General features: G+C 65.4%; 2 protein-coding genes and 1 long non-coding RNA gene across 3 annotated transcripts in view; 1 reads left to right on the plus strand and 2 right to left on the minus strand.

The window, feature by feature from the left end:
- CHKB (choline kinase beta) overlaps positions 1 to 4389 on the minus strand; it is a 13292-nt gene extending 8903 nt beyond the window's left edge. The window contains exon 1 of the mRNA XM_035334971.1: positions 4209 to 4389. Within this exon, the coding sequence (XP_035190862.1) occupies positions 4209 to 4321 (113 nt within the window). The 5' untranslated portion in view covers positions 4322 to 4389. The remainder of the gene's footprint in view (positions 1 to 4208) is intronic.
- Positions 2503 to 22796, plus strand: LOC118171705. Its single transcript, XR_004753337.1, has 3 exons — positions 2503 to 2514; positions 9167 to 9175; positions 22658 to 22796. It is a non-coding gene; the product is annotated as an uncharacterized LOC118171705 (long non-coding RNA).
- Positions 17996 to 24319, minus strand: part of SHANK3 (SH3 and multiple ankyrin repeat domains 3) — a 352775-nt gene continuing 346451 nt past the window's right edge. Inside the window, exon 26 of the mRNA XM_035335012.1 lies at positions 17996 to 19946. Within this exon, the coding sequence (XP_035190903.1) occupies positions 19403 to 19946 (544 nt within the window). The 3' untranslated portion in view covers positions 17996 to 19402. The remainder of the gene's footprint in view (positions 19947 to 24319) is intronic.

Raw genomic sequence — 24319 nt, forward strand, 5'->3', positions numbered from 1 at the left:
GGGGGGGGCGGCACGGGGGAGGCCCGGGGGAGGCCCGGGGGGTGCAGAGGTTCGTGGGTGGGGGGCTCAGAGGTGTGCGTGTGGCCCCCGGGGGGGTTCTGTCCCCCCCATCCCCTCCCCAGGTCTCACAGCGTGGGGACCCCGGGAGAGGCCGCGGTGGCGGTGGTGCAGGGGGGGAGGATGCGGCCTCTCCCTGCGGCGCCCGTCCCGCTCCTCCTGCCTCCCGCCTGGCACCTGGGCCCTGGCCATGCTCGGGGGGCTTGGCCGTGCTTTCTGCGTGGCCACGGCCCCTCCTGGTGCTCCCCGTGCAGCCCCCAGACCCCGGCTGCGTGGGGATCGGCGCTGGCCCCCAGCAGCTCCATGGCCCCCAGCAGCTCCACGTCTCCTCCTTGCAGCCGAGGCCTGGGCCAGGAGGGGCAGGGGAGGCCGCAGCCCCCCAGCCCACCCGGGCCAGCTCCTCTCCATGGGTGTAAGCCCCCCGGAGCGCTGCAGACCGCGGCGTCCTCCTGCTTCCAGCCTCCCATCCCTCCCCACCCGCAGCTGCGGCTCGTCCCAGGTGGTGCCGCACGGGCCACCCCCGGGGCCAAAACCTCTCCTCGTGCCAGACGGAAACATGGAAACGCGCTGCTTTCCGCGCCCCCCTGCCCCTGTGCTCCCCCAGGAGCCAGCAGCCTGGCTCCCGTTTCAGCCACAGCCGCCGTTCCCCACGCCGCGGCCCCTCCATCGCTGGCTCCTGCGGCCTTTGAGGCCTGGGCAGGATCGGGTGCTGAGCACAACGGGGACCAGACCCGTCACTGGGCTGCCTGGCCCTGTGTGTGTGGGGGGACGAGGCCACGGGGACGGCCCCGGTGTGCTGGTGCCGTGATGGAGCTGGTGGCTGGCTCAGGGGGGCCTGGGGGGGGCTGGGTCTGGGCAAAGGGCTGCGGAGTGGGGCTTGGAGTGGGGCTTGCGCTGGTGGGAGGCGAAGGAGAGGCAGGTGAAGACGAGGAGCCTGTGGTGGGCACGTGGCGGGTCCTGGGCAGGGGAGGGGGCTGCGAGGTGGCTCTTGTGTCCTGTGAGCGCTCCTGCGTTGGGGTGAGGGACGCGGGGCTGGTGCTGGGCTCCCCAGGGGTCAGCCCCGACCTTGCTGTGCCCCGCTGGCCCAAGGACCCGCAGGCGCAGCGTTGGGCTGTGGGGTCACGGTCCCCAGCCCTTCCCTGCAGGAGAAGCCATTGCGATGTATCCAGGTCCAAGGAGAAGTGTCCAGGGAGCTGCGCTGAAAATAACGAGGAAATTCAATCTTCCCTTGGCCTGGTTGTTGGTCACTCCCTCCACACAAAGCCCGGCCCACGGCAGCTCCCGGCGCAGACACGCCGGCTCCTGGCTGCGTGCAGATGCGCGCCCGTGCCCTGCGCGCCCCAGGGGTTGATGTGGGGGCCCCCTTTGGGGCTGTTCCTCCCCTGCTGCATCCCCCCTGCTCCCCGCTGCCTCCTGGCCCAGCCCAGCCCAGCGAGCTCAGCCCGGCCTGGGTGGCAGCGCAGCCCAAGGGTGCGCGGTCACGGTGCCCGTGGTGTCCCGCTGCCTTCCGCCGCCTCCTGGAGCCCTCTCTCCAACATGGGGCTGGGGTGAGCTCTGCCCCCCCCCCCGAGCCACTGTCTCTGCTTTGGCCCCGGACCCTCCTTTGGGTGCTGCCCACCCGGCACCACCTCCCTGGCCGCTGTCTGCTCCTCGCCAGCGCGTCCGAGGCACCCGGGGCTGCGTCCCCGTGCCCGTGCTGGAGACGCTCCCCGTTGGCCGAGGGGCTGGAGTCGGGGTGCCCCTGGGGCAGTGCTGCAGCTCCGGTGCCGCTGTGGCCCTGGGGCTCTGGTTGTGGTTTGTTGTGGCTGTAGCTCGTGACCGGAGCTGCCTGTTGGGCAGAGCACCGGGGTGCTGTGCCGTGCTGTGCCGTGCCGTGCCGTGCCAGCCCACGGCCAAGGTGTGCGTCCTCTCGGCTGGGTCTGACGGTGGCGTTGGTTCCCCCATCTGGGGGCCCTGGGGATGCCGGCACGTCTCCGTGCCAGGACTCGCGGCCACCCCTGGGGCTGGCAGCTGGGCTCTGCCCCCCCCCCCCCAGCCCCGGGGCTGTGCCACCGCTGGGGGCCGGGGCCGGTCCCAGCCCCGCACCCCCTGGGCTGCTGCTGCAGCTTCCACTGATGATTTCACCACAGATCGGCGGATATTTGGCGTTGTCTCGATGGCCTACTTCTGGGAATTATGTGATTAGGGGAAAATCTTTTTCTCGGTAAAATCGGAGTAAGCTCCCGGCATCCGTGGCGGAGAGGGGAGCTTGGAAATGGGAGTTAAGGGCAAAAAGAGAAGTCAAAGGCAGGGAAAGCAACCCAGGAGCAGCGTTTGGCTTCGCTTGTCCACAGCCAGGCTGTGATGGGGGGTGAGAAAAGATGGCAGGGGCCAGCTGGGACGGTCCGGTGCCTAGCTGGAGCAGGGCACCGGCTGCTGGGCACCCCGGGGTGCGCAGTTCCAGCTGGGGACGCTGCTGTGCCCCTGCCTGGCCGGGCCAGGGGTGCCCACGGCGTTCCCCAGGACCCCGGGGTGCCGGAGGGGGGTTCCCAGCCACAGCCCCAGGCCCTGCAGCCCCTCCCTGGTTCAGCACTGACCGGCGGCGATTGGTTTGGGTTTTCCCGGCAGAAAAGCCTGCCGAGAGTAATCTTTTTTTTTTTTTTTCTCCCTGCAGAAAATTTTGGTTTCCATGACGCCCTCTTCCTGACAGGGAAATGGCTTGCTTTAATTTTTTTTGGCCAGCCTTCCCTCGGTATCTCGGTAGGCAGCAGGGCAGCCCTCGGCTTGTCCGCCGGGCCGCGAGCACCGCGCTGACGGGAAGGCGAGGGGGGAGCGCTGGGCTGGGGGCAGCAGCCCGCCGAGTGCCAGCCCCATCCTCGGAGCCGGGCAGGAGCTGCACAAATCCGGGCTCACCCCCAAACCGCGGGGCCTCGGGGAGGCTGCGGGGCCTCGTGCCACGTGGGGATCCCATCGCCTCGGCTAAAGGCTGGCGGCAACCTGGGGACACTCGGTGCCGAGCTCGGCGGGGAGGGTCCCCGAGCTGAGCCCGTGCCGGGCCCTGCTGTGCTGCTGCCCTCCCCGTCGCCTCCGGCCTCGCCAGCGGGGCAGGCCCGCAGGGTCCTGAGCGGAGCTGCTCCGGCTGCCTTGGGTGTGAACCCACCTTGGGGAATTGCGGCCACTTTGGGGTCTGCACGCCCCCCCCCGGGTCCCTCTGGTGTGCCGCCGGGGCAGAGGGGCTGCGGCGTGGCTGTGCCTGCTCCTGTCTGTGCCTGCCCCGCTCTGTGGCACCGATGTCTCTGCTCCCAAGCGTGCCGCGGCACCTCGGCCGCTGCTGCCGTGCTGGAGACCTGGGGTGCCGGCGGCACGGTGCCCTCGTGTTGCTGCGGTGCCACGCGGCTCGCCGGGACCCCGTGACACCGGGGGGAAGCAGGCGGCGTTTCCCCACGTGCGGCCGAGCGATGTCCGCAGCCCTGATGTCCCCTGCTCCTCTGCCAGGCCCCCCCAGGACATCAGCCTGGAGGAATTCGACGACGAGGACCTGTCGGAGATCACGGATGACTGCGGGATCGGGCTGAACTATGACTCGGACCACTACGAGAAGGTGCACGAGCCACGTGTGCCGAGGCGGCTGCGGCAGGGCTGTGGGGGGGACGCAGGGAGGGGGAGCCCGACAAAGCTTGCCCCAGGCAGGGGCTGTCGGGGAGGTGGATTTGGAGCCCGGTGGGGCCGAGCCCTGGGCCCCCACCACCTCCGGCCAGGCCCCGCGGGGCAGCCGCAGGAACAGTGATGGCTCAGCAGCCAGCCCGGTGCTGAGCCCGTGGCTGCTCTCACGTGGCTCCGGCTTACTCAGCTCTTCCCCAGCACCGCCCCAGGCACCAGGAGGGCCGGGCTGGGGGACACGGGACAGGGACACGGGACAGGGACGTGGGCAGAGGGGGTGGGCAGACCGCTGCAGAGCCGGGGGCACAGGGCAGGTCCCTCTGCTTGGAGGCCCTCTGGGGCAGGGGCAGGAGGCGATGCTGGCCCCGAAGCGCAGGGTGAGGTGTGGGCCTGGCGGCAGGGCCGTGGTGGGGCCAGCACCGCCGGCCTGGCTGCTGACCCCGTGCTGCTCCCCCCAGGACTGCCTGGTGCTGGAGCGCAGCGAGCAGCCGCACCCCGTCTGCACCTTCCAGGATGACTTCCAGGAGTTCGAGATGATCGACGACAATGAGGAAGAGGAGGAAGAAGAGGAGGAGGAGGAGGGCAACGAGCTGGAAGCTCCACCGTCCCCTTCAGCCTCGCCCATCCCCTCGCCCGCCCTGGAGGAGACGCAGAAGCACCGGCCCACCACGCTCAACCTGACGGCACCGGGCACCCAGGTGAGGGTCAGGGTTGGGAGCGGGGGCAGCCCCTGCCAGGGGTCTCCGCTCCTGCGGCCTGCGCGTGGGGGGTCTCTGGGGGTGCCACGGAGGTGGGGAGGGTGGGGTGAGGGCTGCGTGCCCAGCTGGGGGCTGCAGGGCCTGGTGAGCACAGGGAGGGCAGAGAAGCGCAAGGACGGCACCGGCTCTGCAGTGGTGGGGCCGAGCCGGGGGCACCGGGGCTGGGTCTGTGCGGCGGCTGCCAGCACCGTGGGGTCCCTGCGAGCCCCCTGCCAGGTCCCTGGTGCAGGGCTCTGGGGCCTGTCCCCACGTGCAAGGCTCTGGGGTGAGCTCGGGGTCCGGGACGTCTCCGTGGGGTAGCAGTGCGAGGTGCTACGGCTGCTGGCACTGCGGCACCACCTGGCCGGGTGTGCAGGGGTGCAGGGGTGTGCGCGTGCACGCTGCGTCCCCCGGGGCTCTCCGTGTGGCTGGGGGGGCCCTCTGCGTGGTGCTGCGGGGGTGTCCCCGTGTCCCTGTGTCCCCGTGCGCACGTGCCTGCGGTGCCGCCACCGCGCTGCCGGAGCTGCCGCGCCGCCGCAGTGCGTGGGCAGCCGGCGCGGTGCTGCCTGCATCCGGCAGCGTTGCCATGGTGCTGGGGGCTCCCGGCCCCTCGTGGTGGGCTCTGCTCCCCGGCGGGGGGGCCGGGGGCCGGTGCTGGGTCAGGGCAGAGCCCTGCTGCACTCCCCTGGTGCCTGCCGCCCCTCTGTGCCCCGGGGGGATGCACAGCGCCTGGTCGCTCCGATCCATCACCCTGATCCGTCGTCCCTCGGGGGGTGAGGGGGGCAGGATCCGGCCCCGTTGGCGTGCCCGGGGTGCAAATCCCGGCTAATCCCGGCTCCGTCGCGTTTTGCCTGCTGGGCCCCGTGCAGAGCCTGGTGCTGCAGAGCCCCCCAGCACCCTGTCCCCGGGGTGCACAGTGCAGCCCACACGGAGCTGGTCCCGGCCCCGCAGCCCCCCGGCCCTGCAGCCCCCGTTTGTGGCACTGCGTGCCCCTCCGCACGTTGTGCCAGCCCCGCTCGCTAATCTCCCAGCTCAGCTGGATTATCGCTGCCCGCCGGCACTAATCTGCAGCTGCTGCCGGGCGGGCAGCCCCGGCCCTGCTGGCTCCCGTCCCCCCCCCCTGGGGCTGGTGTCCCTTCGAGGCACCCTCTCACCAAGGGTGGTGCAGCTCGTGCTGGGGATGGAGCTCGTGGGGCCGCGTGATGGTGTCCCCTGGGGACAGCACCCGTGCCACCGTGTCCCCTGCTGGGCGCCCTCCTGGGAAAGTGCCGGTCCCCTGGGTCCCCGTTCCGGGGATGTCACGGCTCTAATCCGGATCAGTCCCGGGCACGTGTCCCAGGTGCTGCCAGGCCGTGCCGTGGGGTGCCACGGGTGGGACCTGACCATGGGGGTGCCCGCAGTGGTGGCACGAGGCAGCACTGCGCTGGGACGTCCCCGGCCCGGTCACGTTTGGTGCCAGCACGTGTCCACAGCCCGGCCCCGGCACGGCCCCCGCTGTGTCCCCTCTCCGTCCCGTACCCTGCTGAGCGCCCCGTCCCCAGACGTGCCCGGCTCTGCTCTCCCCGCAGGACTCCCTGAACAACAACGGCAGCTACCCGCCTCCCGCGCACCGCACCACGTGGCAGGACGCCCTTCTCCACTCCTCTTCCTCCTCCTCTTCCTCGCACACCGGTGAGCACAGGACTGAGGGGCAGGGTTCTGCGTGGGCGTCCCGGGACCTGGTGCCGCAGTGGGGCTGCCCCAGACCCCGTTCCCCTTCTGCCAAGGGGGTGTTGGGGCCTTCGTGCCGGAAACCTCCCAGGCGTGTCCAATCCAGGCTGGGGGCTCCGGGGGTCCTGGGCAGAAGGGTCCACACCCCATGGGGCTGGGGAGCAGGCACAGGAGGGTACGGGCACACCTCGGCACCCCCTCCCCATCCCACGGCGCGGGGGGGACCGGCTGCGTCGCGGGGAGCTGACCTGGGCGCTGTGCTCTCGCCCCGCAGGACACTCGTCTCCCCACGCCTGCATTCAAGACGGACCCTGCCTGGAAAGCCAGAAGGGGCTGGGGCCGAGCCCCGGGGGGACCGGGGAGGCCCCCACCCCGCCGCAGCCTTCCCTCTTTGACTCGCAAGGCAACAGCCACGAGTCTCTGGCACATGGTAACCCATCGCCCGAGCGAGCCGGGGAAGATTATAATATGAATATCATCTCCTCTGCGCTCGGACCACCACACTCCCCGCCTCGCCTCTGCCAGCTGCCCCCTGAACCGTCTCTCTCTCCAACAGGGCTGGCCGCTCCTGCTCGCATGCCCGCCGGCTCCGAAGCGGGCTCGCAGCCCCAGACCCCTGGGGCCCGGCAGCCTGCGGCTCCGGACGGCCGCTGCACCCCGCTAAAGCAGCAGGCGGCCGGCGGCCGGGAGAGTCAGGTGCCCAGCGAGGGGGATGGCACGGGGGCCGGGAGCCCAGGGTCCCCCGTGGCCCCCCGTGAGCAGCGCGGCGCCCCGCTGCCCCCGGAGGAACTGGCGGCCAGGGCCTGTGCCCGGCGCAGCGAGGGGCCGGGGTCCCGGCTGCAGGGCCCCCACGCGTGCCCCAAGGGGCTGGCAGAGCAGCTCAGCTCTGACGGGGAGGGCCCCCTGCCCAGCCGGGCGGCCAGCGTGCGTGGGCGCCCCTCGGGCTCCTCGGAGACCACCTCGCCCTCCTCGGACCCCGGCATCGAGGCCGACCTCACCAGCAGGACCTCCAAGCCCTTCCTGCCCTGCAGCCGGCACAGTGAGGACCTCAGCTCGCCCGGCTCCGACTCGGACGTGGAGGGGGAGATTGAGGCGGCCTTCGCTGCTGGGCGCCTGGTCAGCAACATGATCTCCTCCATCTCGGAGACGGAGCTCGACCTGAGCAGCGACAGCAGCAGCGGCAGGTCCTCGCACCTCACCAACTCCATCGAGGAGGCCAGCTCCCCCGCCTCGGAGGCCGAGCTGGAGACCGAGCTGGAGGCGCCCGGCGTCATGGGCATCAAGGACTCCCTGCTGCTGGACAAGGGCAAGGAAGAGGAGGAGGAGACCCTGGACAGGGAGCTCCCGGAGAGCGGCATGGTGAGGCGGGAGAGCCTGGCGGAGCTGAAGATGGAGGGCTACTATGACAGCCTGAACCCCGAGGACTCCTCTGCGCCCGTGGACCAGACGGATGTGTCCACCTCCAGCCCCCTGGACCTGAAGATCGACCCAGACCACAGCCTGGAGAGCATCCGGCGCTCCTTCTACCTGCCCGTGGGGCCCAAGCTCATGCCCGAGGCGGACGATGAGGATAACAGCGAGTACGACTCCGACTCGGAGTCAGAGCCTGACCTGAGCGAGGACTCGGACTCACCGTGGCTGCTCAGCAACCTCGTCAACAAGATGATCTCAGAGGGCTCCTACCCCATCAAGTGCCCGGACGAGTGCTTCCAGCAGACCCACTCGCTGTGTGACACCATCTCCCCAGCCTCTGACCTGGAGCCCGAGATCCTGAGCGAGGCGCTGGACGAGGAGCCCGGCTTGCGGGACTCCCCGGTGAGCGAGGGGGAGCCGGCCGCCCTGCCCTGCGCCCCGCGCAGCATCGAGCTGGTGGACATGGAGACGCTGCGCAGCTCCCTGCAGCGCGCCGAGGACGAGCGCTCCCTGGGCGCCGGGACGGAGACGGCGCCGGAGCCACCTGCGGACGACCCAGGCCCGTTCCTCTTCATGAGCAACCCCACCAACGACACCATCGCGCCCGTCTTCCCGGGGCGCCCCGTCTCCCTCGACAGGCTGGGTGGCTCTGAGGTCCTGGCCACCTTTGGCTGCTGCACGGCGCCGCCCCGCACCCCGCCGCGTGGCTCTCCCGGCACCGAGGCCACCTCCAGCGAGCCCCGTGCCACGGTGGAGCCGGCTGCCGGCACCAAGGACTGGGCCGTCGACAAGGACCTGGACTCGGGCATCCTGGAGGACAACGACATGATCGACGACGTCCGGTTAGAGCCCCTGGGGCAGGACCCCGACGCCTTCCCGCCTGCCCTGGACGTCTCCACCGCCAAGACCAACCGCTGCTTCACCATGGCCTACTCCACGGACGAGGACGAGGCGCCCTACCTGAAGGGCTCCCCCTTCCCCGAGGACCCGCGGGGCTTCCCCGGGGAGCTGCCGCTGCCGCCGGCCCCCGAGGCGCTGGAGCCGCGGGCGCTGGACGAGTCCCTGGCCTACGACTCGGTGAAGTACACGCTGGTGGTGGACGAGCACACGCAGCTGGAGCTGGTGAGCCTGCGGCGCTGCACCTCGGTGCTGAGCGACGACAGCGACCTGCTCCGCGCCTGCGACCGCTGCGACCTGGAGGACGAGGCGGCCTTCGAGGACGGGCTGGCGGCCCCCGACGTGCACAGCTCCTCCGAGGACTCGTCCCCAGAGGCCGACCTGCAGTTCTCCAAGAAGTTCCTCAACGTCTTTGTCAACAGCACCTCCCGCTCCTCCAGTGAGTGACTGTGCCGCGCTGTTCTGGCCATGGGCTGCCTTCTACCGGGGCAGGGCTGGCTGCCCTGCGCTGTCCTGCCTCGTCCAGCCGGGCACGGCACCGGCACGGTGTTGGCACGGCACGGGGCCCTGGAGGTGGGCAGGGACCGCGCTGCTGTGGGGTGCTGGGGCTGCTCCCAGCGGCCGGGGGCTTCCCCCTGCAGGGCTGCGAGGTGCCACTGGTGGTCCTCTGCCCCGGGGTGCTGCGTGGGGCGTGGGGCTGGGGGGCTCAGGAGGGCCCCAGGGTGATGCCGCCTCCTTCTGCCCCAGGCACGGAGTCCTTCGGGCTGTTCTCCTGCATGGTGAACGGGGAGGAGCGGGAGCAGACCCACCGGGCCGTCTTCAGGTGAGCAGTGAACCCGGCCGCCAGCTCCGCTCCTCGCGGCCTCTCCTGTCTCGGGGCAGCTCTGCGGGTGCAGGGCACAGCCATGGCCATGGGGCGCCTCTCGGGGTCTCGCTGCCTCCCCCTGCCCTCCCCGAGGCGTGCATCTTCCTTCCCTCCCTCCGTCCTCGCAGGTTCATCCCTCGCCACGAGGACGAGCTGGAGCTGGACGTGGATGACCCCATCCTGGTGGAGCTGGAGGAGGACGACTACTGGTACCGGGGCTACAACATGCGGACGGGGGAGAGGGGCATCTTCCCCGCCTTCTACGCCCACGAGGTCGTCGGCCAAGCCAGGGACGTCATCGGTAGGAAGCGCTCCCAGCCCCACGGGTGCCTGGGGTGGGCATCGGGGGGCATCAGGGGGCAGCGGGGGTCCTGGGCACCATCTCCCCGACTGCTCTCCTGTGCAGGCCTGAAGAGGAACCCGTGCTGGGTGGAGCGGTTCAACGTGCAGTTCCTGGGCTCGGTGGAGGTGCCGTACCACCAGGGTAACGGCATCCTCTGCGCGGCCATGCAGAAGGTGAGGCAGCCGGGGGGGCCGGCAGCGCCACGCAGCCCCCCCTCCCCACGCAGGGACCCTGCCGTCCCCAGGAGACGCGTCCCGCTGCCTCCCCAGCTTGGGCAGAGGATGTGGGTGCTGCGTGGGCACCGGCCCCTTGGTGCCTTCAGCAGGGGCTGGGGAGCGGGTCTGTGCTGCGGGGCCCACGGGGCCCACGTGCCCTGATGCCCCCTCCCCACGCCCCCAGATTGCCACCACCAGGAAGCTGACCGTGCACTTGCGCCCACCCGCCAGCTGCGACCTGGAGATCACGCTGCAGGGCATCAAGCTCATCCTGACGGTCAACGAGTACGGCCGGGACGAGGAGGTGCGGGGGCACCGTGGGCAGGGGTCCCGGTGCGTGTCCCCCAGCCCGCTGGGCGCCCGCCCACACCCCACGGGGTTTTCTCTTCCAGTTTGAGCGCTGCAGCCACTTCTTCCAGATGAAGAACATCTCCTTCTGTGGATGCCACCCCCGGAACAGCTGGTGAGACCCCGTGCTCCGGCACCTCGGGGTGCACGGGGCTGCGCCCGGGCGCTCCCAGCCAAGCGGGGGCAGCCCTGGGATCCCCATCACGGAGCCCCCCCCGCGCTGCCGGAGCCCCCCCTGGGGTGAGAGTGGGGTCCCCCGTGCTCACCCTGCCCTCTCCCTGCAGCTACTTCGGGTTCATCACCAAGCACCCGGTGCTGAGCCGCTTCGCCTGCCACGTCTTCGTCTCGCAGGAATCCATGCGGCACGTCGCCGAGTGCGTCGGGTAAGATGGGGACGGGGGCTGGGGGAGGTGGGGTGGGGGCTGGGGGAGGTGGGGTGGGGGCTGGGGGTGCAGAGGGCGGTGGTGCCGGGTCCTGGCCCCATCCCTGAGCTGCCCCTGGCCGTGCCCTTGCCTTGCAGCCGAGCGTTTCAGGAATATTACCAGGAGCACCTGGAGTACGCCTGCCCCACAGAGGACATTTACCTGGAGTAGGGGCCGGGCGCTGTGTCTCCAGCTTCCGCACCCCCTCCAGCCCCACAGACGGCCAGAGACTCTGACCCCACAACCAGCCGGCTTGGCCCCTAACGCACATGCTCCTGCCCATGCCCGACGGACTCACTGCACATCCTCACTGCTTCCCCGGGGGGCCGGGGGCCAGGCCGCGGCCGTGGGTGATGGGGGGGGGTCCTGAGGTGTGCCTGGCATCGCCCTGGCCATGGGGGTGGCACGGCCGTGCCCCGGGCTGGGCCAGGAGCTGCCCCCCCCCTGCATGAGCAAACCGAGTGCGGGCACAGGACCAGGGCTCTCAGCTGTGGCCCGGGCCAGGCGCTGCCACGAGGGATGGGGGCACCAGGGGAGAGCGGGGGGGGGGCTGATGTGTGCCGAGGGGAGAGGGCAGCACGGGGAAGGGGGGGCACAGGGAGGGGAAGGGGGCTGGGGGCTCGCTGGGGGGGGGCTGAGGGGGGCAGAGGCAGGGTTTAGGTGCCGGGGTCAGCATCTGCTACCACGCAGTCCCCAGCTCTGTGCTGCCCCTGCAACCTCACGGGGCCCCCAGGCAGACAGAGCTGGGGGGGCTGCAGGAGGGGCTCCCCCCCCCAGCTATAGGGCCCCAGGAGCAGCCCCACACCCCAGTGCCCCCCCTCTAATGCCTCTGCAGCCCTCAGGAGGGTGGCACTGCCCCTCCTGCCCCTTTGTCCCCCCCCGAGCCTCCTGCCCCACGCCAGCCCCCCCCAGGGACCCCTGCCTGGCCATGGGGAGTGGGACCAGCGCTGGGGTGCTGGGGGTGATGCTCCTGGCCCCGTGGGACCCCCCCCAGGCCTGAATGTATTTGCCCCAGGAGAGGAGGACCCAGGGCCGGGGCGGCCGCTGCTCCCGGCACCGGGCACGCAGCCCCCCCCTGCTCCTCACTGCTGTGCCTGGTGATTTATTTTGCTTGCCGGCCCCGTATATCCGACCAGTGCTAGTTTAGTGACGATACCTCCACTCCGCTCGATGTACCGATATTTATCTCGTAACTCGAACCAACACGAGGAGTCCTGAGCAACTGTAACTTGTACAAAACCCCGGTTAAAGGTTCCCCCCTCACTGCCTTGTCATCCACTTGGTCTTTCAATAAAATATATGCTTGGTGTGACCGCGAGCCCTGGGGCGCTCTGTGGGGGTCGGGGTGCGAGGCGGTAGCCCCCGGGCTGTGGGGAGGGGGCTGCCTGCATCCATCCTTGGGGCAGGAGCCCTGGAAAGCTCCCAGGGGGGTGTGGGGCCGGAGAGGGGACCCTGTCCCCCTGTTACCAAGGGTCACTGACATGGCCAGCCCCCGGGTGGCTGCGCCAGTGCGTGGGACGGGGGCTGTGGGCGGTGGGTGCGGGTGGAGGAGTGCACTGCCATGACCCCCCCCCCCCGGCAGCACCGGTCCCACCATTGCTCGTGTGAGGCAGCCAGCTGGCCATCACGGCCGCTTCAGTACCCAGCACTGCCTGGCAGATGTGCACAAGGCCCCGCAGCCGCTTCACATGCAGCATTTGCGCCTAATTAAGCATATTCCAATCAGGTCCAGTAACACCAGCAAGGGAGTCACGGTGTGGGGGGGGGGGTCATCGAGGCGGCTGTGGCTCTGTCCTGTGCTGGGGAGGGTGCTGGGGGCTTTCTCACAGCCCCCCCCCCCCCCCCCAGGAACACGGCACATCTCCCCGGGTGTTCTCCCTGCCTCTCTTTCTGTCCCCCCCCATCCCTCCCCAAGGTGACCTCGGTGGTCGGCTGCAGACATCGAACAAAGCTTTGTGCCTCAGCCCAGGTTTGTGCACATCGCCTCAAGTTTTTGTGTAAGGTCTGGGAAACTCCAGCTCTGTGTGTCCTGGGGAGCCAGGAGCTGCTTTCGCTGCCCTGCTCCTGGATGGCTGGCTCCGTCTGGGGACGATGGCACACGTGCCCTTCCCTGGGACGATCCCCATGGGACTGCAGCTGCAGGGACGAGGGCGATGCTGCACCCAGGCTGGTTCCTGATGGCATTTCCCAGCCCAGCCTGTGGCACCGGGCCGGGTGCTGTGGCCCTGGGGGAGCTGCAGAGGGGCCCTGGCTCCGGGAAGCTGCTCCCCAGCACGGGGCACCCCGGGGTGCTGGGTGCTGGTGTGGGTCTGCCACACGCTGCCCCAGAGCTGTGGGGGGCACCGAGAGGCCCCAGCATCTCCACCCCAGTGCAGCGGGAAGTGGCCTCTGCCCAGCCCCAGTCCCTGCTGCTGGCTGAGGCTGGGGGGGCAGAGAAACCCCCAGCAAGGCTGTGATGGGGTCTCAGTGCCGGGGTGCGCCAAGGGCTGGTGCAATCCCCAGGGACCGCAGAGGGATTGAAGAGGGGCCTGGGTGCAACCCTGGTCTGGGGGCTGCTGGAGCAGAAACACCACAGAACAAAGCAGAGCTTTCTTATAAATTTATTACATAATAATAATAATAATATAATATAAGAAACATAGATCTCTGTGGGGTATGTGTATCACAACGTCAAGGGCGGGAGGTGAATGGTCACACCTCCATGACTCTGGAGAAGGAGAAATCTCCTCAGAAAATCCATACAAAATAAGGGTGAAGTCAAACTGACCCTGTAAAATTAAAAACAGAACAAAAACCCACAGGTGAGTTCGTCTGGGGGGGGGGGGGGCCAAGAGTGTGGACGTGAGACGTGTGCGTGCGCGTGTTCACGCACGTGTGTGCGAGGGTGCGAGCCTGTCTATGCACATGCAGAGTCTGTGTGAGTGTGCACGCGCCCGGGGGCCGTGTGCGTGTGGGTATATACGCACATGTCTACATGCATGCCGGCGATGGGGGGTGTGCACGTCTGCTGGAAAAAAATAAAACCAGGCCACACTTTGTTGCTGCCTCGAAATGGCTTGAGCTGCAAAAGCTCGCCCACCAGGAACAAAGTGCTTTGGGTTTTGTTTTCTCTTCTCTTAAAGTCAGAATTACAGACAGTTTATGGAGAACAAGGATTGATGAATTTCGTCTGGACAAAGGAAAGATACCAACAACTTTAAAAAAAATCCCTTCAAAGAAAAAAAAAGGTGTATCCATTTTTACAGAAGATAACCCAAGTCTTTGAGAAGCCATGAGAATCACAGTAACGGCGGCGGGTCCTGGCGCACCAGGACGTCCTGGCAGGTGGGGCCCGGCTGCGCTCAGGACCCTCGCCGCAAGGCCGGGCGGTTGGGTTCCTCGCCTATCGCTCTGCCTTCTCCTGAATGGCTTTTCAAAATGAAATGTCTCACTGGGTCTGGAGATGTTTGGAATGGAGATGCCAATGCCATCAGAGTAGATATAAAGTCAGAAAAGAGCTATCTACACGTGGGAAAAAAAACCCTCTTTGCTTCAGCTGAGAAAAAAAAAAAAAAAAAAAAAAAAAAAAGTTAAGTAGCAGCAGCTGCGTTAGCTGAAAGTTACGTTTTTGTCTAGGTGGGACTAGAAATGATCATGGGACAAGACCACTGTTGGCCATCAGGCCGGTACGTAACCGACTGCTCCTGGTGGCGCTGCCGCAGGGAACGGAGCCCCCGGGGGCAGTGCGGGGACGTCCTCCAGCAAGTGCAGGGCACTCGAGACCTCAGCTTGGCTGGTGCTTGAAGCGGGGGATGAAGGTGCTCGGGGCCAGCACGGCCACCGAGCGGGGCAGTGACCGGCACCGCCGGCTGGCCAGGCACAGGGGGAGAGCCCTGGGCCGCAGGCGGCACCGGTGAGACCGAGCTGTCCGGGGCGGGGAGGAGCTGGCCCTGGCCGCTTGCGTCTCGGGCAGCACGGGCAGGGCAAGCGCCCTGGGTGCTGCCCCGAAACGGAGCAGGCTCGCCCCGGGGTGCCCTGGTGCTGCCTGGGACGGTGCTGTCTCCAAAGCCCCAGGCCAACGCTCGTCCAGCTCTGCACGCACGTATGTCCGTGGAGGGGACGGGAGGGTGATGAGGAGGATGAAGCCGTCGCTGCTGTGTGGACAAGGGAGAGGGGAGCAGGATTTCGTGGCAGACCCAAGCAGCCGCAGGGACAGGGGAGATGGCACGAGTGTGGTTGGAAGTCGCCTTCTTTTGTGTTATGCCTGACTGGGACCAGCCGTGGTGGCCCTGGGGCTGGCGGCCCCGAGGGCTCACGCAGTGTTTGCCAACACAGGTACGGCTGCAGCTGCTTCGTGTCATGGAAGCTGGGGTGCACGTGGGGGCGGCGCGGCCGCCAGCTCCGCCAGCGGCAGAGCAGTGCATCCACCATCTCCAGCCCTCGCCAGGAGGAAGGGGCAGCAGTAGGGGCGGAGGAGGGCTCTTCGGAAATGGCAAGAAGGCGTCCAGCTTTCCAGGTCCCAGACCGAACTTCCTGCAGAAAAGTTACGCTCTGCAGTCTTCTGGCCCCTCGCAGCGAGGGGCGGGTGCAGGCAGGGTCTCTCTGCGTCGCCCCAGAAGCAGCTGCAGAAGGGGCAGAGACCCGCAGTCCACGGGAGAGAGCCCGAGGGGCAGCCTGCACTCAGGACAACACGGTTACACTTCAACCCGCAGTGCCCACCGGCCACCCCGTGGCCCCGAGGGCCGGGGAGAGGCTTTTGGGGCCGTGCCGGGGGGATGCCAGGGAGCAGCAGGCAGCAGCTCTGCGTGCTCCGGCTGGAGGAGGGGGGCAGCTCCATGCCCAAGGGACACGGGGCTGCTGGGGGCGAGGGCTGCCAGGGTCTGCGTTACCTGCAGGTGGGGTGGAAAGAAGCTGGCAGTGAGATGGAAATGCTGTGGGAATGGAAGAGGTGAGAGCCACAGCGGGGGCTGGTGTGGCCAGGGCAGTGGGGCAGGAGATGGAGGTGCTGGGCTGGGGGGGCGCAGGGCCGGGGGCGAGGGCAGGGCAGGGGCTGCAGAGCCAAGCCGGGCAGCCTGGGCCAAGCCATCAGTGGTGCAAAGGTTTGGAGCGGCGTCGAGCTGTGGTGTGCAGAAACCAAGCGTGCTCTGCGGGGCCACTTCTGCCCCTTCCACACAGCCAGGAGCGGCCCTGGTCAGGACCCGTGGGACGGAGCACAGGAGAGCGAGCCACGGGATGGCCAAGGAGCTCTGAAGCATGGGGGGGCAGAGGCAGAAGCCAGCAGGACACGAGCAGCCTAGGGACAAATGGGCACGGGCTTCCCATGGCTCAGTGCAGGCTGGAAATGAGCATTTCTACATCAGTGAGAGGCTCCAGAGCAACCTCACAGAAGCAGCATGAGGAACAGACAGCCAAACTAATTTTTTTTTTTTTTTTTTTTTTTAGAAATTCAAATGTTTTACAGAGTTTGTGGCAAAGTCTGCATGACACGGAGCCTGGGACAAGCCTGCTGGCGTGCCCGGTCCCCGCAGCAGTGGAGCTGGCACGCGGCAGCGATGCGGAGGCTCTGTGCGCCCACGGGTGCCACCGGGACGTGGCGGTGCCACTTTGCCAGGCACGGGGCTGAAGCAGCAGCATCAGCCTGAACATTCGGGTCACAGGGGGCAAGTGGTGGGCTTGGCTTGTGGCAGCGTGTCTACGGACAGCATCGAGGGCCCAGGCACTGCAGAGCATGTGGGAGGTGACGAGGGGGAGCAGGCAGGGGACACATGGAGCCGGTGGGTCAGCGGGCAGCGAGCTACGTGCCAGGGGTGCGGTGGCAGCGGTTGTCGGCACAGCCTTGCTGCGCCAGCAAGTGCCACCCCGCCAGAGGCATGGGACACCCTTAGTGCAGGACTGTCCCCATCTGTGCATGAGCATGCCAGCAAGCGTTTGTGACCAGACGGTGATAATCAATGCCAGGACAGGCTAAGGAGATGGAAACGTGGGCAATGAGAGCGCGAGCGGGCTGTGGGCAGCAGGGCATAATTCAGTGTGTCTGGAAGTGCTGCTGGCCTTGGGAGAGGCCGTCGTGGAGGGCTTACGGGTGCCTGGGCGGGGGATGGAGGAGGGCGGGTGGAGAATGGGAGCAGTGGGGCAAACGCAGGGCATGGAGGGGTGCACGGCGGCAGAGGCGTGATGGGGCAGGCTGCAGCGATGGGCACGGGGGCAGGCACGGCGGCAGGGGCAGGACATGGTCACACAGCATACAGCGGTAGCGTTGGCACACACAGGAGGGGCAGGCAGGAGACTGATGAATACGATGGCAAACCTGGTCAACAAAGAGGTGGCTTCAGGCAGACACAATGGTTGCTATCACAATTAGGATGCCTCTTGGCTCACCAGGTTATTGGATGGGAGGCCTGGAGTACCCTGGGGTATCTACAGCAGGATTTTTGCTTGCAGAATAAGAAGGTACAGGTTGAAACCCCCTCTTGCCTTCCCCATGCGACTGTCCCAGCTGCAAGCACTGGGGTGTTGCCTGGGGAGGGAAGAAGTGCTGTGAATACACAGAATTCAGCGGTTTCTGGAGAGCTCTGTATAGAGCCATTCTGGGCACGTGCCCAGCAAGAGAGCTCAGGGAAAAGGAGACAGCACCGCAGCCTGCCAGGATCTGTCCCGAAGAGGGCCTCAGCCTGGTGCTCACACGCAGGAGGGGCTGCAGCCCCAACCCTTGGCCTGTGCCTTTCCACTGGCTGAAGGTTGTGAAGGTTCGGAGATGTGTGAGGGTCAGAAGGAACCTCCTTGTCCTTCCCTCTAGCACCAGAAGAGTTAATGCCTTCATGGGGGACTCAGCTTTTGGGGAACACCAGTCACCAAGCCATCCCCTCCCGAGCTGGCCGGGGCGAGCCCCTGGCCACCCCTGAGCCTGGGTGCGCGATGCTGTCGAGGGTGCAGTGCGGAGGGGAGCGCACGGGGACAGGGGCCGGGCTGGGGGACAGGGACGCTGCCTCCTCCGGCTCCGGGGCCGCCACTGGGCACCTCCTCAGCCACTGGGGGTAATGCCAGTGCTGCCCCTCGCTTGCCTCCAGCTGGGGTTCCCAGCGCAGCACTCGCTCCGGGGCACGGCACAGCCCACGCAGCCCTCGGCCGGCCGCGGTGCGCTGCGGGCACGGGGTCCGAGGGCGGGCGATCGCCCCAGCGCTGGAGGCGGGAGGAGGACCTGAAGCCACGGGAGCCCTGCGCCTGCCGGAGGCGCGGGGTTGCTGCAGGGTAGTGGAAGCTCTCCATGCATCTCTGCCTGCGGGGATGGAAGACTTGGTGTGTCCCAAAAACCAAGTTTTGTTTTGTGTTTCTAAATCTTTAAAATCCAGAGTGTCTGAAAGGAGCTGTTGATTTTTTTTTTTTAAAAAAAAGACTTTAACATTCATTCAGTCAGTCACTAAAAACTCCCATGAGTCATGGGCGTCCCAGGGGAGGGGTGCAGGCACCACCTCATCAGCATCTCAACAAGTCTAGAGATATATAGATTTAGTAAAATTATAACAAAATCAGGTGGCTATAGCTATAGATATAGATATATAGATATTTGTTCTCTCTTTTCAAATATATAGCTGATTAAAAAGATGCAAAATAAGGATGACTAAGACGGAGTGGGAATCCTGTAGTTCAGTATCGTCTCTTGTAGATCATCAGCTGCTCTCTATATAAATGCACGGAGATTATATATTATCCATCAATGTGTCCCCCTTGGAAACAAGACCCCAAACCAAGAGGAAATAAAACACCGCCCCGGGGGGGGGGGGGGGGGGGGGGGGGGCAAAGCGGTTTCTGCTGGATTCCCCACCAGCCTCCCTCCGACACCCCCCAAACATGCTTCTATCCATGCGGTTTCGGTCCCTCTCTCTCCAGGGCAAACCAAGCGCAGCCGGGCAGAGGAGCAGAGCCCACAGGCCAGGCTCTCTCACGCTTGGCGCTCTTCTCACCCGCACGGCAAGGCTTGCTCCTGCCTGCGACGGGTCTGCCGGGGGAGCCGCAGCAGGGCCGGAGCAGGGCGGCCGTCACCGCGGCTCTCCTGGCACGCAGCGAGGCTGCCCTGCCACGGGCCCTGCTCCCGCTGCCGCCCTTCCTCGCCCAGCCCCACGGGGCCTCCGTCCTGCTCCTGCCCACGCAGCGCCCTGCCTGCCGCCCCCAGCAGCCCGCGCTGCCGGGGCCCTGCCTTGCCGTGCTCCCCACACGCACCCTGGCGGGGCAGCTCGTGTCTGGCCTGCCACCTCCCTGCCTGCCACACAAGGGACCTGCGAGCAGCGCTGGGCTTGCAGGAAAACCCACGCAGAGCCCGCTGCTCAGAAGCCCTTGCCCTGCACAGGTTCGGTTCCTCGACTGCACGGTGGCCCTGCACAGTCCCCCCCCAGCCAGGTGTCGCCGTGCCGCGGGTCCCGTGCGGGGAGCCCGGCGCGGCGGCACCTGGCGCCTCGGCCCCTCCTGCCACCAGCGACGCCCCAGGGAAGAGCACATCAAGCGATATACAGGCCAGACTCTCTGGGAGGAACAGAAAAGAGGATGTATTTCATGCAACATTCCTTTTCCCGAAGGCGTCGCGGGCCTGGTGGGGCTGAGCGGGGTCTGCGTGTGCGTGGCACGCGGGCTGTGTGTGAGCGGGCGGGAGCCTCTCGGCTCCGCGCCCTTCAGTGCAGTGCTCAGAGTAGAAAGAGAATCAAACTGGGTTTTATTAGTCTAGTAGAAACGCCCCCCCCTCCCCATGTGGTGGCTCTGGAAGAGGCCAGCGCTGCCTAGGACGGTCAGCTGTCTACCAGCTGCTTGAGTGCCCGCTCAATGTTCATACGGTGCCCGACCCGTGTCACCCCCAACTCCACAAAGTCCTCCTTGGTGAGGGCGGGCAGGTGTGTGCCCTCTATTTCATGGTCCTCAAACTTGTCTCGGTGCTCCACCAAGTTGATGCTTTCCAGCCAGTCCCCGACGTCGTACTTGTTCCACAGGTGGAGGGGTTTCTGCATGAAGGGCCTTGGCGGGTGGAGGGTGTGCAGGGGCGGCCCTGGAGAGGGGGACGGGGACGGGGAGCGGCTCCGGGCGCTCACGCTCCTCACCACAAAACGCACCTCCTTGGGCTCGTGTGGGATGGAGAGGCTGGAAGATTTGAGGATGGTGGGAGGGGTCAGACCATAGGGCCGCACGGTGCTGAGGGGCTCTGTCCGATCCAGAGCCGGCTTCACGGGGCTGGGGGTACGTCGGGTTACAGGGTAGCGACTGCCAGGTCGAACTGTGTAGGTGGTCCCGGAGCTCCGCTGGGAAATGGTGCTGAGTTCTCCTAAACTACTGAAAAGTCTGCAGAAAGAACGGTACAGCGAGAGAGAGAGGAGAGAGAGCAGAGGGCGGGGTGAGGCCAGGTCCCCAGACACAGCGGCACACACACAACACGCGGGGCGGCCGCTGCAGGGCCGGGCCAGCCTCAGGCAGCAGGGGTGGCTCTGCAGCGCTCGGGGACACGGGCTCGGAGAACTTTGGCCAAGAGTTTCTGCAAGCCCTGCGAGGTCTATTCCAGAGGAGGCAGAAGAGGTTCAAGCAAGTATCTCCGGTTCCTGGCCAAACCTGCCCTAGCTGCCACGGCCCTGAAGCCCACGGAGACCTCCCGGGGAGCGACCTGGCCCTGCAGCCCCCTGCGGTCGTGCCGAGACGGCTGCAGCTGCAGCCCCCGCACCGCTGCCTGCCTTGGCGCGTCGGCAGGAGGCTGCGGCAGAGCTGTGCTGAGCCGCGCCGGTCCCCTCCCACCGGGGACCGTCTCCCCTCGCTCACACCACTAGCTCCAGTTTGCAGTCGGGTCCCACCACGGACCCAGAGCAAAGCATAACACCTCAAGCCATCTGCCACGGGGGCAGAGCCCCTTCCTGGGACAAGAGGACCCCCCGCCACGTCCCCAGGCAGCGGCGTGTGGGTGGGAGGGCCGTCGTGCCACCCCAAGCATGGCGCCAGCGGGGCCTGGCTGCCCCCGGAGTGGTGGCGAGCTCCCTACATGGGCCGTGCAACGGGCAAAGATGTGTCTGAACAGTCTGATCTTGTGTTTTGCCATGTGTCTGCCTTCCTGGGCATTTTACGCCTTGGTCCGCGTGTTTGTGTGAGTGCTGGGGGCACGGGCAGGCTGCGCTGCTGGGGCAGCAAGTCTCTCTTGTCGAGTAGGACGCACACTATGCCTGGGCACTGGCCTGTCTGCTCCCCACTAGCTCCATTCTGCAGGAACACCTTCCTTCTGCCATCACCTTCTTGTCTTTACTACCTCGCCTGGCATAAACAAGTATTTGGTATGTGAAAAGAAGCGGACCAAAAAAAAATGGCAGGGAGAAAACCTGGAGGGCAAGTCCTTTGAGCGTGATGGCCTGAGCGAGCCCTTCAGCTTGGGAAGCCTGGGGACAAGCACCCACCACCGGTGGCTGTCGGGGCCAGGACCGGCCGAGGGACCCTGGGGCTCTGCGTGGTCTCTCTGGTCTGGCAGCGGAGGGGAACGCAGCACCCTGAACCCTCCCCAGGCCTTCGGCTACGGCTTCATCCTATCTCCAATTACCTTGACTACTGCTCTTTGACCGGGCTGCACTTTGCTAACGTACACCCAACAGAACACGTTGGCCTTGGTGGGCAAGCTAGCCCACCACTGCTGCCAGGCTGGAGATGAGCACAGACGGCTTCTGGAGAGGAGCCGCGTGCTGCGGCCTGAACGACTGCAGCAGCTCCTCAGCCTCGGGGCAGTGGCCCATGAACCGTGGCTGATCGGGGCCCAGGTGGTCCCGCCGCAGAAGTGCTGCAGCCCTGAGGTGGTGAGAGCGCTCCTGAATGGAAGTAAGGGTCTGCACACCCCTGGGCTGGGAGGCACGGCGCTACCGGGGCTGCGCTGGCGATCTCTGCTGCTGCGAGTCAGGCAACGTCAATGTGCTGTCCTCTGAGCGGGGCTGCGACTCCCTGTGCCCGCAGGCTGCAGGTACGCCACTGCCACGTCAGGGACCAGAGCCCCGCAGCCCAGCGCCGCTGCTGCCTGCAGAGCAGAATGCCACCCGGGCTCCTGCTGCCCTGTGAAGTCAGAGCCTGAAGCTTGGCACTTGAAAGCGTCAGAGTGCGCCTCCCAGTCCCAGTGCCGTGCTCGGGCTGCAGTGAGACAGCACGGCAAGCACGCCTGGGGTCCCACGGCCTGGCCCCACCACCTGCAGCCTGATGCACTGCGATCCCCTGCTCCCCTCTGAGCTCTGCCTTCCCCTCGGGGTCGCTCCCAGGACAGACGGACACTGGAGAGCCTTTGATGGCTACAGCAATCCATGGACTACACTAAGCACGCTGCCATTAATGCAGACACCACACTAGACATGGTCTGGGAAGTTAATACATGCCAATGATTTCTTAGAGATGGCTCTGAGAAGATGAGCTTAACACAAATATGAAGGTCTGTCTGGAGTCTGTGGGCTTAGCCACATTGCCTTTTATTCTTATTTTCTTCCTACCTTGGCACAGAAAGCAAGAGTGACAAAGAAGCGTGACGATGAATCACATTTAGGAAGCTCCATCAATATAAAAGAGGAACAACTGAATGACCTTGAGGACTGCAATACAAAAAACAGAACAAAAAGTGACAGCACAAAATCCAGCGTCCTACTGGCAAGGATCTCTGCTTTCAGCTGGAGCTCGTTTATGGGAAATGATGAAGAGAAAGTTCTGGGTCTACCGGTACACCCTAAGATGGCCGGGAGGCCCCAGTGTGGCAAGAATACGGCAAGATCTGAAGTGTGCGTTAACGTCACCATACAAGACACCGATACAACCTATTGTGAAATTCTGAGCACAGTTCTGGTCCCGCATGTTCAGAAAGGTAAAATTTGAACAGAATGGCAGCAGACAATGGCAGCTGGTGTGCCAAGAGATTGTTCAACCTGGCAAAGGCAGGACAGAGAGGGAAATTGCTGTCAGAGGCTGTGAAAGGAGAAGAGATGCCTCGCCTCGAGGGTGCCGAGGACTCCCGGCCTCAAACACACGGTGCCTGGTTAGCAGACAGCACCTAGCCTCAGGTCAGTCTGCAGAGTGAGGACGTGGTCATGGCCCACGGCGAGTAACGAACTGAGACGAAGCCCTGGGCCTTGCTTTTCAGGCATGCAATTAGCTGCACAGGGTTGTTGCCTGAAGATTCACCTTCCACGTGGTTTGCAAAACAACCCCGAATCTGTGTCCACACATGAATTAACCTCGGTACAGCATGAATGACAACTGCTGCACTGAGGGTTTCAGAGGGCAGCAACACGCTACGTACGCCTGTCTCCAGACATCATCTGCACTACATCTTCCTGGGCAGTCGTTCAATTTCTGCTTGTACAGTAATGAGATCTTCCACACAAGGCTCTGTATGGTCTGCTGTGAGAGAACTTCTACGCCGTGGCACAACCAGGACATTCAGGATGTGAGATCAGACAGTGGAGACATGCCCCACAGATGCTGCAATTTGCCTTGAGCGTTTTTGAGTTTAGGCTGCAAATAAAGAGGGTTTGTGAGCGTGGGGCATCCTTCCAGAGGATTTAGAAAACTCCACAAGTGGCACAGTGGGCCGTTACTGTCCAGTGGTGCTCTGGTATTACTGCCGCCCCTCTTTCAAGAGCTGCTTCTAGTAGTTTTCACCTGCTTGTGACAAGGGATTACCAGCCACGTGGTGAGCTGCTGCGGTGCTGGGGGCAGCGAGGCCCTGCTGGTGTTGCGGGCGGTGCTCCCGCAGCAGGCAGTGCCCCCAGGGAGATGCAGAGGTACCGGGACCAAGCCTCCAGCAGTCCTGGGCACATGCCCTCCTCCTAGGAGTGGTGGGCACCTGGTGCCTGTCCAGCAGCATGGGCCTTGCTACCAGGCATGCAGGTCCCAGATGAGACCGTAACAGACTTCTGTGGCTCAGTTCCTTCTCTCAGGGCCTGCAGAGCCTGGGGAAAAGTCTTGCTGGAGCCCCATGCAAGAAATCAGCTGTGTGCCCAGGCTTCCAGGGCCAGCATGTTCCTGCAGCAGTGACACAGAGGAGCCGAAGCCAGCCTTTCTGGGCATGGCCGGTCAGCAGATGGAATGTGCAGGTCTGTTCTCTGCGGAGCACTGGCTTGCTCAGCACAACGGACTGCTGGCAACACACTGCTGGCTCTCGGCACCTTCAGGAGCACTGTTCTGCCAGCCACGCACTATGTCTCTGGTCTCTGATGCCCTGCCCAGCTCTGGAAGATGACTTCATTACAGGCCATCGGGACAATTGTTTGCTCGCAGGCACTTCATTCAGTGCTGAAGCCAGGTAAGTTTCTCTGGATGTGATCCTTCACAAGGGGTATCCCAGCGCAATATCCTTTCTGACAACTTGCACATTATGCATAACAACCATCTCTGCTTAGAGGGCTCTTTCTGGGTCATTGCTCTTCGTTACAGGTTCATGTTGGCAGATTAGTGTTTTGCCAGAGGACTACACATTGATACAGACGTACCAACCAGCTGTAACAAGCTGAGGCCAAGTGCTGCTATGTTTTAGGATGATGCTACCAAAGCCTTTATGTTTGTCAGGTTTCATGAATACTAACGTGTTGCCCACTTCTTTGGGCAACATCATGGAAATGTAACTGGGAAGCCTGACAAGAAGAACAAAATTCTTTCTTTGTTTTCCACTTACGGTGATGCTCCAGCTGGGCCTTGGAAGATGAGCAGCGCAGCAG

This window comes from Oxyura jamaicensis, chromosome 1, assembly GCF_011077185.1.
Source record: "Oxyura jamaicensis isolate SHBP4307 breed ruddy duck chromosome 1, BPBGC_Ojam_1.0, whole genome shotgun sequence".
Taxonomy (NCBI): Eukaryota; Metazoa; Chordata; class Aves; order Anseriformes; family Anatidae; genus Oxyura; species Oxyura jamaicensis.